Source organism: Oenanthe melanoleuca, chromosome 2, assembly GCF_029582105.1.
Source record: "Oenanthe melanoleuca isolate GR-GAL-2019-014 chromosome 2, OMel1.0, whole genome shotgun sequence".
Classification (NCBI taxonomy): domain Eukaryota; kingdom Metazoa; phylum Chordata; class Aves; order Passeriformes; family Muscicapidae; genus Oenanthe; species Oenanthe melanoleuca.
Window position 1 is genome coordinate 19,545,439 of NC_079335.1, and position 12,837 is coordinate 19,558,275.

The window sequence follows — 12,837 nt, forward strand, 5'->3', positions numbered from 1 at the left end:
GCAAAAGCTGCACTTGTGGGTGACGCAAAACAGGAATTCATTCCTCACTTCCTAGGGGCAGGCAGATGTTCTGCCATTTCCAGGAAAGCACAGCTCCACCATCCACTAACGGTGACTTGGGAAGACAAATGCTATGTACACCAAATGTCCCTCCCCTTCCTTCTTTCCCTAGCTTCATTGTGCTGGGCATGCACCACATGGCCTGGGGTATTGCTGTGGTCAGCTGGGGTCAGCTGTCCTGGCTTTGTCCCTTTCCAGCTTCTTGTGCACCCCCAGCCTCCTCACTGCTTGGGCAGTATGAGATGTACAAAAGCCCTTGACATGCTGTGAGAACTCCTCAGGAGGAATGAGAACTTTCCCCTGTTACCAGCACTGCTTTCAGCATGGATGCAAAACACAGAGCAACACCAGGTACTATGACAGAGTTTAACTCTCTTCCAGCCCAGACCACTACAACAGTGCAGAGTCAAACATTGACTAGGGAGCAAAGATTTGTTTTAAACTCTGCAAAGAGGAGGATAAAAAAAGTAAAAGTTTTGTGGGTGAGTAAATACTACGAAGTCAATGAGGAGCCAGAAGCCCTGTTAGAGCAGCAGTAGATATTCAGTGACCACAAAGAATATAGGGCCAGTTGTCTTCTCTCAGTATTTCAAATATTATTTCTATTCCACCAGTGGTATTTCAGGCTGTTTTTCCTAGGGACAGCTGAGCTGTGAAATATTAAATATTTACCAAGTATACATAAATGCAACTGATGAGAGATTATCTTTTTGGTGCACATGGTGTAAATAAAAGGGCTGCTTAGACAGAATCTTGTTATATACCAGTACATTATTTAATGTGTTCAAAACCACCTATGGGATAAATTCAATTTTCCTAGGCACAGCATTGTAAGATGTTATGTTGCTGGTTTGTGGGCAGCTCTGCAATTCTGAGCTGAGCATGAATTTACAGATAGGAAGGTTTAGGCATTTAAGACTAGGATCCACAGAGTCTAAATTAGCCAGGAGGAAATCAAAGGAGGGAAAACAGACTTCAAGCCTGTTCTTGTTCAGAAACACATATAAATAGGATTTTGGGCTGTGCTACTCTTCATGCATTTATGTATCAAAGTTGTATCAGCTCTTTCCTGTGCAACACACACAAATGCAGAACTGGATATCCCAGTGTGCGCTACAGTCTGCTGTGATGTCGCTGATCTGCCTTCAGATCTCCCTCTCCCCAGTTTGGTGGAAGGATTTAAGCAGAAGCTGTTTACCACTGCCACTAGCCCAAGAGTGTACTCAGAGATGACTGTCTAGGTCTGTCATGTCAAAACACCTTTCATAGAAAATACTAAGTAATCATTGGCCAGGGAGAATTTACAGTAAAGTGACTATTTTCGGTTGGCAGTTTAGGTACTGAAGTGGTACTGAAACTTCAGGGTGAAGTCTCTGACAATAAGTACTGCAAAATCTGTTGATGCTGTTCTACATCAAGTCATTAAATATCCATTGGGGTGGGCATAGGAACTTGACTGCTATACCTCACATGACTGCACATGATCAAATGAACCTCTGACTTTGCTACTCCATCTCTCACTTAACAAAGGTCACTTAATTTATGCAAAATGAAACTGCTTTTCCAAATGAGTTTTGACCTGTTCTGTTGCTGTGTCTGGTTACAAATCCCAGTGGGTCTGTTCCATTGTACAGAGGTGAGGTATGAGACGAGATACTTTGGGATGAGCAGATAGGCAAATGTATGGTAATGCTCTCCTACCCATCATGAGGGAAGGAACAAAGGTGACATGCTGAGGTGAGATTTTTCCAAGTCTTATGTCCTTTGTCTAAATGGCTTTTTGGTATCCTATGTGTGCAACCTCTCGCAGCCCTCAGAGACAGTATTCTATCTTGTTAAATCATCACCACTGAACTGGAAGAGGAGAAGGGATGAAGACGGTGCTCAGCAGTTTTAGGGACACACTTGAGCAGTATCACTGCTGAGTATGCAAATCCAGGGTTATGGGAGAAGTGGTGCCATAGAAACTAGTGCCTCTGAGATGGTACAGAGCAGATCTTTCCTCTTCTGCTCCAGTCTTTAGCTCATTTTCCGGTCATCTTTGTTTTACTTTCCCAACTCTTTTTCCAGGTCTGTATTCTGAAAGACACAAGCCACATCCTGCCCATGTCACACCAGCCTTGTGTGACAAGAAGGTGAAGATCCTGACTTTCCCCTGGCCCTTGGGAAGGACTCCCCTGGAGCAGGGAGATTTGAGGGGCCGGCAGAGCCTGGGGGTGTCCTGGGGGCAGCTGTGGTTGTGTGGGCAGTGTGGGGAGCACAGCCTGGGGGGTGTCCTGGGGCCAGCCATGGTTGTGTGGGCAGTGTGGGGAGCACAGCCCAGCACTGCCCTGGGGCTGGCCATGGTTGTGTGGGCAGTGTGGGGAGCACAGGCTGGAGCTGCCCTGGGGCTGGCCATGGTGGTGTGGGCAGTGTGGGGAGCACAGCCCAGCACTGCCCTGGGGCTGGCCATGGTGGTGTGGGCAGTGTGGGGAGCACAGCCTGGGGGTGTCCTGGAGCTGGCCATGGTGGTGTGGGCAGTGTGGGGAGCACAGCCTGGGGGTGTCCTGGAGCTGGCCATGGTGGTGTGGGCAGTGTGGGGAGCACAGCCCAGCACTGCCCTGGGGCCGGCCATGGTGGTGTGGGCAGTGTGGGGAGCACAGTACAGGCCATGGGGCTGATGGATAGGGCATCAGAAACTGGAATGTGATTTTCATATGGATGTTGGCATACACACCCCGGCTTCCCCCTCAAGCCAGAGCTCTGTCCATGTAGTGTCATTGCAGGGGCAAGCTGTGTTCGGATCCTGAGGGTGATGTCTCCCAAATCCTTTGAGCAACAGCTTGGGATGAGTGTGGATCCCACTATCTCCACTGGTGGAAGGGTGCAACAGTTGGATCACCAGAGCACTCTGCTCTGCCTTTCCAGCATGGGCTGGACCCACAGGCTGCCCAGACATGGCTGCAGAAAGCTCAGATCACCGCTGGGCTCTCTGGCTTCTTCTGTGGAGAGCTCAGGTCACCCTTCGTTTCCTCAAATGCAGCTGCAAAGAGCTTAGTTTGCTTTTGGGCATCACAAGGTGATAAAATAGCCACATTTTCAAAGCAGCTCAGCAAGCTGCAAATCCCCATGTGTGAAGGGCAGGCTGGAGCCAATGCTGAGAACAGCCCAGAGCCCCTGAAAGCCTGGCTCGCTTTGTCCAGGCAGAGTCCAGAGCAGAAGGGGCCCGATGCCAGCACTCCTCTCCCATCCGTGTCACTGGGCTGCAGGGAGGCGGGAGGTGGAGCTGCGGGGGCAGAGGGGCAGTTCCTCCAGTGTCTGTTTAAAGAGCATGGTGTGGTGTGTGTTTAGGGCCATTTGGAGAGAACTGCTGCTCTGGGAGGAGGGGACAGTGAAGTACTCTGAGGCAAGAGCAACTTCCTGAGCTGAGGCCTCACTCTCACCTGCTGGCATGCCACCCCAAACCCAGGCTCGGCAGAGACTTTTGATCAAAGGAGGAAAAGTTGTGAATGATGACCAGTCTGTGGTGGCTGATGTGTATGTGGAAGATGGAGTGGTGCAGCAGGTGGGACCAAACCTAAACCCGGAGCCTTCAACTGGACTTGTTGTGCTGGATGCTACCAACAAGCTGGTGATCCCTGGGGGCATTGATACTCACACACACATGGAGTTCCCTTTTATGGGTAGCAGGTCAAAAGATGATTTCTACACTGGAACCAAGGTAGGTGCACATGTGCACGTCTGTGTGTGCATCTGGGCTTTCTCGGAGAGGGATGTCTGCTGGGCCATCCAGTATTACCTCTAAAAGAGAAAACAGAGTGTGAATCAAGCATGGCCAATTGTTCCTGTCCCTTTGACTGGGAAATGGTCATAAAGCAGCTGGGGTACTCAGAGATCCACCCTCAACCAGTATGTTATTTGGGCTCCTTCAGAAGCTCAAATAACATTGTGATTGCAGGGATCAAGTGGGACAGGCATTTGCCCTGGCTGTCAGCATGCAGACTACAACCTGCTTTGGGACATGCATCAAGCTTTATACTTTTCTGAGCAAAGGTTAACTAAAGCAAGTTTAATTCCCCAACGCTGTTTGAGCACTTCTGTGGTAATCTGATCTTTCTCCTCTGTTAGCATGAGGGAATGCAGGCTTTTCTTCTGTCATTCACTTTGGTACTTACTATGTCTCTCAATGGACGTCCACTTCAAATTCACTTTATGAAAGTACCTAATATCTCCCAGTTTTACATTTGGAATAGGGTTTTTTTTCATCTTTTTAGCTGATCTTATGATAGTCCCTGCATATGAATAGTGTATCAATTACTCATATTAACAGTATTATGCATCATCTCCATACAGTTTCCATAACCAAAATTTTCAAGGCACTTTTCTAAGAGCTTTTTTGTGCAGCCTGAAATCTTTTGTTCACAGAAAGGATCACATTGCCCTACTTGGCTTGTCTGCTAGTCCTCACCTTCACAGAGACTGTTATACCAAGTTCCTCTCACAGGAGAACTGGGGTTTGCTAAAAAGCAGAAAATTAGTTTTTTTAAGGTTTTCTGAGTAGCTCTGAGGTACTTATAGGACAGGGAAGCTGCAAAACAGAGGCTGTGTACACAAAACAGGATGTCGAGATAACTTCAGGACCTACAAGAATATTCTAGATCCAGCTTGGCAAACAGATGTTAAAAAGTTGGATATTGTGAATATTTTTAACCCGGGTCAAAGTGTGGAAAGTGTTCAGACCAATTCACTGAAGGTCATCATCTGGCAAATATTTTGGCAAGAAATTCAGGGAGACAGAGTTGTATTCCAACTATTGTGAAATATGCTTCAATGATTAGCTAAGATTTACCCATTCAGTTGAATAAGTAAAGGCATCACTCTTCATAGATAGAGGAGGGGAAAAGATGCAGGGAATTAAAAGAGATTTTGAGTGGAGTTGTGGAACCCATGATTTTTTTTTCTTGGAATCTGTAAATTTTTTTTCAAATCCTGCTTAACAAATAAGTCAATCAAAATAAGTCAAGAAAAATATTTGACAGTTTGAACAACTTTTCTTGGAGAAAATGTTTTGTTCAATTTGTTAGATATTTGCAAATACTTGTGTCACTTTCCAAACTTCTCTTTTTGCAAAATATGCTGACATATTTACAATTATTCTTCTGATTTCTAAGCAAACAGAAAGAAGAATGAGACTAATTGTTGTAGAAAAAGAAAGAGTAATATAGCATGAGAGTCCTGGACAGGCTGGATAGATGAGCTGAGTCCAGCAATGCAAGGTTTAACGAGTCCAAGTGCCACATCCTGCACTTTGGCCACAACAACCCCCTGCAATATTACAGGCTGGGGACAGAGCAGCTGGACAGTGCCCAGGCTGAAGGGGACCTGGGGGTGCTGACTGACAACAGACTGAAGGTGAGCCCAGGTGGGCAAGAAGGCAAAAACATCCTGGCCTGTATCAGCAACAGTGTGGCCAGCAGGACCAGTACAGGATTGTCCCCCTGTACTGGGCACTGGTGAGGCCACACCTCAGATCCTGTGTCCCGGGCCCCTCCGTTCAGGAAGGACATTGAGGGGCTCAAATGTGTCCAGAGGAGGCAACAAGGCTGGTGAAGGGCCTGGAACACAGGGAGTGTGAGGAGCAGCTGAGGGAGCTCAGGGGAGACCTCATCTCTCCCTACAACCCCCTGAAAGGAGGGAGCAGCTGAGTGGGGCTTGGTCTCCCAGGCAAGCAGCCAAAGGACAAGTGGATAAAGTCTTAATCTGTGCCACAGAAAGTATAGGCTGGACATTAGGAAAAAATTCTTCACAGAAAGAGTGATTGGGCATTGGAATGGGCTGCCCAGGGTGGTGATGGAGTCACCATCCCTGGGGGTGTTTAAAAAAAGACTGGATGTGTCAATGCCATGGTTTAGTTTATAAGGTCATGTGAGGTCATAGGTTGGACTTGATCTCAAAGGTCTTTTCCAAGCTAGTTAATTCTGTGATTCTCTGATCCAGTGCATTTGAATTTGCATATTTTGATCTAAATTGGTTGTTAATGTTTTGCAAAGGGACATTGTTCAGAGCACTAGATAGGATTACTTTTGCTAATCTGGAAGAAAGCAACAGTTTCGACAAAGGAATTTCTGTATTGGATCAATTTCTTTTAGTCAAGGATCTGGCATCTGAGTGACTTCTTCCCCCTCCAAAGGCAAGAAAAGTAATAATTCCGTTTTCCATAAAGGAGAGTGGTTAAAAAGCAATTTCTGATCACCATTCATCTATTAAGTAAGATTGTAGTTTATTTATTTACTTGACAACAGATATGTAGAGGATGTAAATTCCTCATTCTATTTAAAACCCTCTATGCAGTTCTACTAAATTATATCCTGTTATTAATAAAAAATACACTTCTAAACACTTTTAAAGTATTTTGATGTTAGACAAGAGTTTGGGTGTTTCCATATTGTACTTTCAAACTCAATAGGGTTTTTTTGTTGTAGTTGTGTTTTTGCCTCTTAATACTTGCCTCTCACTCAGGCTTTGTTTTTTCTACATAGACTCTGAGGAAGCAAGTCTCAAGTTGACTGTGCTCTAGTGCTCTTCTTCCTAAGTGATTCCACACACTTAGGGAAACTCACAGATGCATGAATATTACAGACAAATCTCCAAATCTTTGATAAATTTTTGTACACAAAAAAAAGCTTCTCCTTCAGCACTGAGAATTTCACTTGGATTCTCCTGAACACGCTTTTGAGAACATTTTTCTCTAAGTAAATTAAATTAATCTCCATAATAATTTTTCGAGTCTGGACTTTACTCAGGGGAATCCTCAGTGGCCTTTGGCTTTTTAATGTATCCAGATTAATTGATTTAAGGGAGTTGGAGAGGGTGGGAGGAAATTTAAATTCTTTCTGATTGCTAAATATTAACTTTCTTCTTTTCAGGCTGCTATAGCAGGAGGAACAACAATGATCATCGACTTTGCCATCCCTCAGAAAGGTTGTTCTCTCACTGAAGCTTTTGATACATGGAAAAGCTGGGCAGACCCTAAAGTCTGCTGTGATTATTCATTGCACGTGGCAGTTACATGGTGGAGCAACAAGGTAGACACAAGAGCTGATTTAAATTCCATAAATTTGTACCACATCTGCTTTGAATAAGTGTTCACATGCTAAATACAGCTTGCTGATTAGTGGTTTTGTGATTAAAAATAACATTTGAAATATCCCACACCCTTCTGAGAGTGTATGTGTTTGAAAAAGGTCTGCAGATAGCCTATACCTCTGAATTATACTGCACAAAGTTAAGGGTAGGGATTGTGCAAGACTAGACCAGGCATGTTCAGAGAGGGAAGGAGATGTTTACAACAGTTGTGTCTTCTCTTGCTTGAACACTTGATATTTATGCTTTTGATCAGTTTTGGTGGTTTTGGTTGTTTTGGTGTTTTTGTTTTGTTTTGGGTTTTTTTTTTTTTATTATTTTTTGTTTTTTTTTTTTAGTAAGGGTATACATGAAAAATATGGTACTTGACCTCATTTGTAGAGGAAGACTTCTTTTCCTGGGTGACTGCAGTAATAGCCCCTTAAAGTAAAGCAGGACAGTAGACAATAGTATATTGAATGTGAAATAATCTAAAAAACCTTTTCGAGTTTACATAAGGGAGAATCACCTTTGCTGAGTGAATGTTTGCTGATAGCCTGAAAGCTTTACTGCTAAATTAATTTTTCAGGTGCTTGATATGTATTGGAATGAGACCCATGTTTTACAAGATGACTTTGGATTCTCAGAGAACGATGCATCAGTATACAGATATATTAAGTAAATTCCTATTTTATAAATGAGTATTTCTTCTAATTTTTAAATTCTAAAATATATGCACGAAAGCTTTCACTCTGCAAACAAGACATCTTTGCTATTCTGAGTGCTAAAATAGGCTGACCACCACTTCTAACTTAAGGCAAAGACATGAAATAAATTCTCCAATGAAATTTGAGTAATGTGCATTTGAAACAGCCTCAGCAGACAATAGTGGAAATGTACAGGCAAAACCAATAAAACTAGGGAGGTATAAATCAATTAAATGTTCTGGTTTTTATTAAGAATGTAACTACTTTAAAGGCCAAGATTAAAAGAAATAGAAAGGTTGGACATTTTTAGCTGTAAAAAGCCTGAGTAAGAAGACTGATATTTCATACCCAACCCTTAATTCATCAGGATTTGAAGTATTAATTAAAAGCATACATTCTTTACAATGCCTTCTGTTAGTTGTAGTAAGTAGTGAAGAGGATAAATGACATGCCTCTATATTTGTGCCAGAGCAGAGCCTTTTGTCAGGCATTTATTTGATAATTCCCACTCAAGGTGTTCTCCCATCCCTCCTCTGGAATATGAAAATATTTCCTTGAATTTTTTATATATCTTACCCTTCTTGGGCAGACCCAACCAGATTATTAGAGAGAAGATAAAAAAATAATATTTTACTTTTTGGAAGTAATTCCTCCCATGGAAATGGTAATAGCATTACAGATACATGTCAATTACTGTAACCATCATTTTACTGGGAAGGGAGAGCCAAAGTTACATGTTTCTAGCTAAACAGTCATGCAAGAAGCTTTGAGACTAGATTGTGTCTGTCTTTCTTTGTGATGTAATGTTTTGCTGGGCTTCATTGACTCTAGCAGAAGCACGGAATCCTAATAAGTAGTGAATAAAGGAAAAAAAAGAAACAAGGAAAAAAAGGCAGGTCTGCAATTAGCATTTTGGAGCTGTTTTATATGACAACAAAATGTTTCAAAAGGTTGTGTGTTGTTTAGAGTCAGGAAAAAGCTCTAAAAGATGAAATCTTTTTGTCACTGTGTTATTTACTAGAAGCTGCAGCCCATTGCAATCCAAATTTGAAAATCAGTTTTGCGCAAATGTCCATGTTGTGACACATTGACTGTAATATTAGAATGGGTGTTTTCAACTTCAGGAGGTTTATTTGAAATTAAAGTCTGCCTCATTGCCTTTCATAAAAAATATTCCCTCCTGCAATTAGCTTATACTTCCAATATTTGCACTGCAGTGCTACTCTTTTATATACCTTGAGAATCAATTTGATACAAGAAGAATAGTCTAAGTCTTTAAATCTGTGACTTGGGCTATTTGTACTGAATATATGTTTGATGGGTGAGTAAGGGCTCACTCTTCATACTTACAATTTCTTCATACAAAATTATTAACATGTAAAATATAATTGCTGTATTTTTCAGGTGAAGCAAGAAATGGAAAGTCTTGTTCAAAACAAAGGTGTCAACTCCTTCAAGATGTTTATGGCCTATAAAGACATATACATGGTCAATGATGAGGAGCTATATGAAGCCTTTTCCTGCTGTAAGGAACTTGGGGCAGTTGCTCAAGTCCATGCGGAGAATGGGGAACTAATTGCACAGGTGCACATTTGACATTTTGTCCATCAAAGTCAGGAACAAAAATGTTCCTAACCCTAGGTCTCTCCAGACATAGCTCATGTAACAGAAACAAATCCAGAAAGAATGGATGGGCACTGACTGGGCACAGAAATCTCAATACCCCTCTCTGCATAATTAGCTTCACTTCATACTTGCTACTGCCACCTTAGTGCTGTGTGGAGGCACTGAGAGTTCTGAGGCCCTGAGGGTACAACTACCCTGGTTATACTCCCAGTGATAACTCGAGTGGCTGTAATAGAATAGTTTCTTCAAGTACTCCAGTGAATAGCTCTTTGACTCTGCCCCAGGTCCTGTAACCAAAATTAATTCGTTTCTAAATAATCTAAAATCAGCAAATCTTCAATTCCTGGATCAGAGCAGGGACAAAATCTTTTGCCTCTTAAAACCTTGGAGTTTTCAGAGGCTCTGGGTATGCATCTTTGTGCTTAGTAAGGATTTTTCCTTTTTTTCTTTCCAAAGAGGGTTAGTAGAGTCACTGGACATCATTAGCCATGATATTTAAGTCTACATATTGAAAGAGGGGTAGGATTTTCAAGAACAGTGATTTAATCCTACAAGCCAGTGAAATGTATTCTCTGAATTTACTTAGGTATTCTGGGACCTGAGATTGAAAGATAAATTAGATTTCAGACAAAACTACAGTAACTTATTTTGGAAAAAAATCATAACTGCCTAGTTATATTTTTCCTTGAACTGGCTGCAATGGCTGATTCATTGAATCCATTTGACAGACAGCATGCTCATGACACCATAGATACACTTTAAGTGACTCTTACATGCTTTTGTGTGGTCTTTAGGGTGCAAAGAAGATGCTGGCAATGGGAATAACTGGCCCTGAGGGCCATGAACTGTGTCGTCCTGAAGAAGTGGAAGCTGAAGCTACACAAAGAGCAATTACCATTGCAAATGCTGTAAACTGTCCCCTTTATGTAGTCCATGTAATGAGTAAATCTTCAGCAAAGGTGATAAGTAATGCACGAAGAGAAGGTAAAAGTCCTAATTCTTTCATGCTTGGACAATGGCGTTGGGGCTTCCCAACTGGGGCTTTGGGGTTGTGGAAAACCAAACACAGAATTAGCATCTTACTTTTCATGGGTGTCATAAGCCTCAGATCATGGGTGAATTTCTTGGAATGTCTAAACTGTGTGTGTGTGTGTGTGTGTGTGTGTGTGTTGTTGGGACCAAAGGGAGCAGTGTGGAAGAACAGCAACCAGAATTGGGACTTTCCCTTCTCCCTAGAGCAATTTTTTTCTCTTTGTACTGTTCTTCAAGGTAAAAGTGGTGGCCAGGACAACATTATTGCGTTAAAAATTATGTGACCAGTTCAAGACAATAAATACTCTATTGTTCTCCCCTCTTGATTTTGCCTGCAAGACTTTACCAGAAATCTTGATGAGAAATTCTGTAACAGAGACCACACCATATTTTTATAGACAGTGCCATGATGTGACCATGGCTCCTATTCAGTGGGCACTTAAAAGTCGTGGTGAAGATAACAGTGTTTAAAAGCCTTGATTTCCACCACTGCAGGGTTGCTCAGGTTTGCACTGCAGTGTTCACAAATAACTCTCTATAGCTAAGGGAGCCTGACTTTCCTGACCATCTGTTAGGTAGACTAGAAGCAGTGTGAAGGCTGTAGGTATTCAGGGTGTTTTTTCTCCTCATTTATAAGTTCATCCAGAAGAGCACATGGAACAACAGCACTGTGAGGAGACATTATCAAGCTGGAAGGAGCAGGACAGGAGCCCAAGGTTTGGAGGACCTAAAATTATCTATCCTCATTATCTTTTTACATCTTTTGCATTTACAGATTGTTTTCACCTGGCTTGGTATGAATTTCATACAGACCTCAGCTTCCCTATTTCTTGTCTTTAGAAAATGCCTACACAGGGGGCATAGATTATTAACATTAAAATGTAAAGTATGAGATGATGTTAAAGCAGTGTGGTGTCATCATGCTAATATAGATGGATATGTTTATGCACAATATGTATGACCATGGCTTTTAGTAAGACTTAGCAGTAATTCAAGTCTGTAAAAGAATTTACCAGGATATATTTTATTGGCACATCTCGTGCTATATTGGATTCCTCCACTAGATGCCAGTGCTGCCAGGAATGTGGATTATATCCATCGGTTGTTTGTACATTTACAGTCATTGTGTGAACAGTAACTACAAGAAGCTATGACAACAGTTGAAACACCCAGATTAAAGATGAAACACTGGCTGTGAACACAAAAGAGCTAATATAATGTTTTTTAATGCAGTGTTCAAGTAAAGAATTTTATGCTGACAGTAAATACTCTCAGTATTGATTAGGCCTATGCTGTAAGAATACTCTGCAGTGCCAGTTTGATTACTGGGGATAGATGTGTGCTTTTTCAATAAGTACTAAGAAAAAAATTAGGACAATTGATGCACATTGTGGTGCAAATTGTATTTTATAGCATCCTGGCTAATGCAGTCAGATTCACCAATGCTTGCCTTTGTACACAGCAACATTTAACGTATCTTCATAATTCATATTGATCTGCATAGAAGTATGCTGTTTAGAAACAAGAAATCTAAGAATGATTAAGAAATTTCAAAAGATAACTAGATTACCAGAAAGGCAGTTACAAGAATTGGAGCTTTTAATGTACATAATTTATACTATCTTCCCCTAAAAATGCTTTCAGTCTAAGCTAAATCTCAGCTAAAGCTGGGGACCATAGAGGCATAGAATGGTTTGGGTTAGAAGGGACCTTAAAGTTCATCCAGTGTGATGATTAAAGATCATGTCCTTTTCCTCATTTAATGTGCTGCTACAGCCAGGAAAAGGGAACTTTCTAGTGGAGACCTGGAGAGCACAATCTTACTGAATTACTGAAAAAGTAATTTTTTACAAAAGTTTCTCCTTTTTAAAAAAGTGCATACAAAAATATTTCCTTGACCAGATTCTAAGAAGCTTACTTAGCCTTACAAGATTGGTTCCTACCAACACTCATGGGTTATGTCTCTTCTTAGTGAGAGGAAAAGGCATGTCCATTGCTGAGGGAATACAAATTCTCAAGCTGATTCTGAGCACAGGAATACACCTAAAAATGTCAACTTTTTAGCTCTCTCATGCAGGACAGCTCAGGTCCAGACTGTATGTAGCCTAATGGATGTAATGTTATCCCTGATTCAATAAACCCTGCCTTGCAGTTCTTCTTTCAGAGCATAACTTGTGAGTATCTTTGCCCCATATGACCTTAAGTGCTTCTAAAATTTCTACTAGAATAAGAACATACAGACCAGTTTTTCAAATCTATAAATGTTAGTTGGGGTTTATCAGTATTGCAACTCTTTTCTAGTTCTGGTAGG

The 12,837-nt window shown here is 41.7% G+C and overlaps 1 protein-coding gene across 1 annotated transcript in view; it reads left to right on the forward strand.

The window, feature by feature from the left end:
• The first annotated feature begins 3,344 nt into the window (after positions 1-3,344).
• DPYS (dihydropyrimidinase) overlaps positions 3,345-12,837 on the forward strand; it is a 28,588-nt gene continuing 19,095 nt past the window's right edge. Inside the window, exons 1-4 of the mRNA XM_056483468.1 lie at positions 3,345-3,760; positions 6,966-7,124; positions 9,273-9,452; positions 10,289-10,478. Of these exons, the coding sequence (XP_056339443.1) occupies positions 3,491-3,760; positions 6,966-7,124; positions 9,273-9,452; positions 10,289-10,478 (799 nt within the window). The 5' untranslated portion in view covers positions 3,345-3,490. The remainder of the gene's footprint in view (positions 3,761-6,965; positions 7,125-9,272; positions 9,453-10,288; positions 10,479-12,837) is intronic.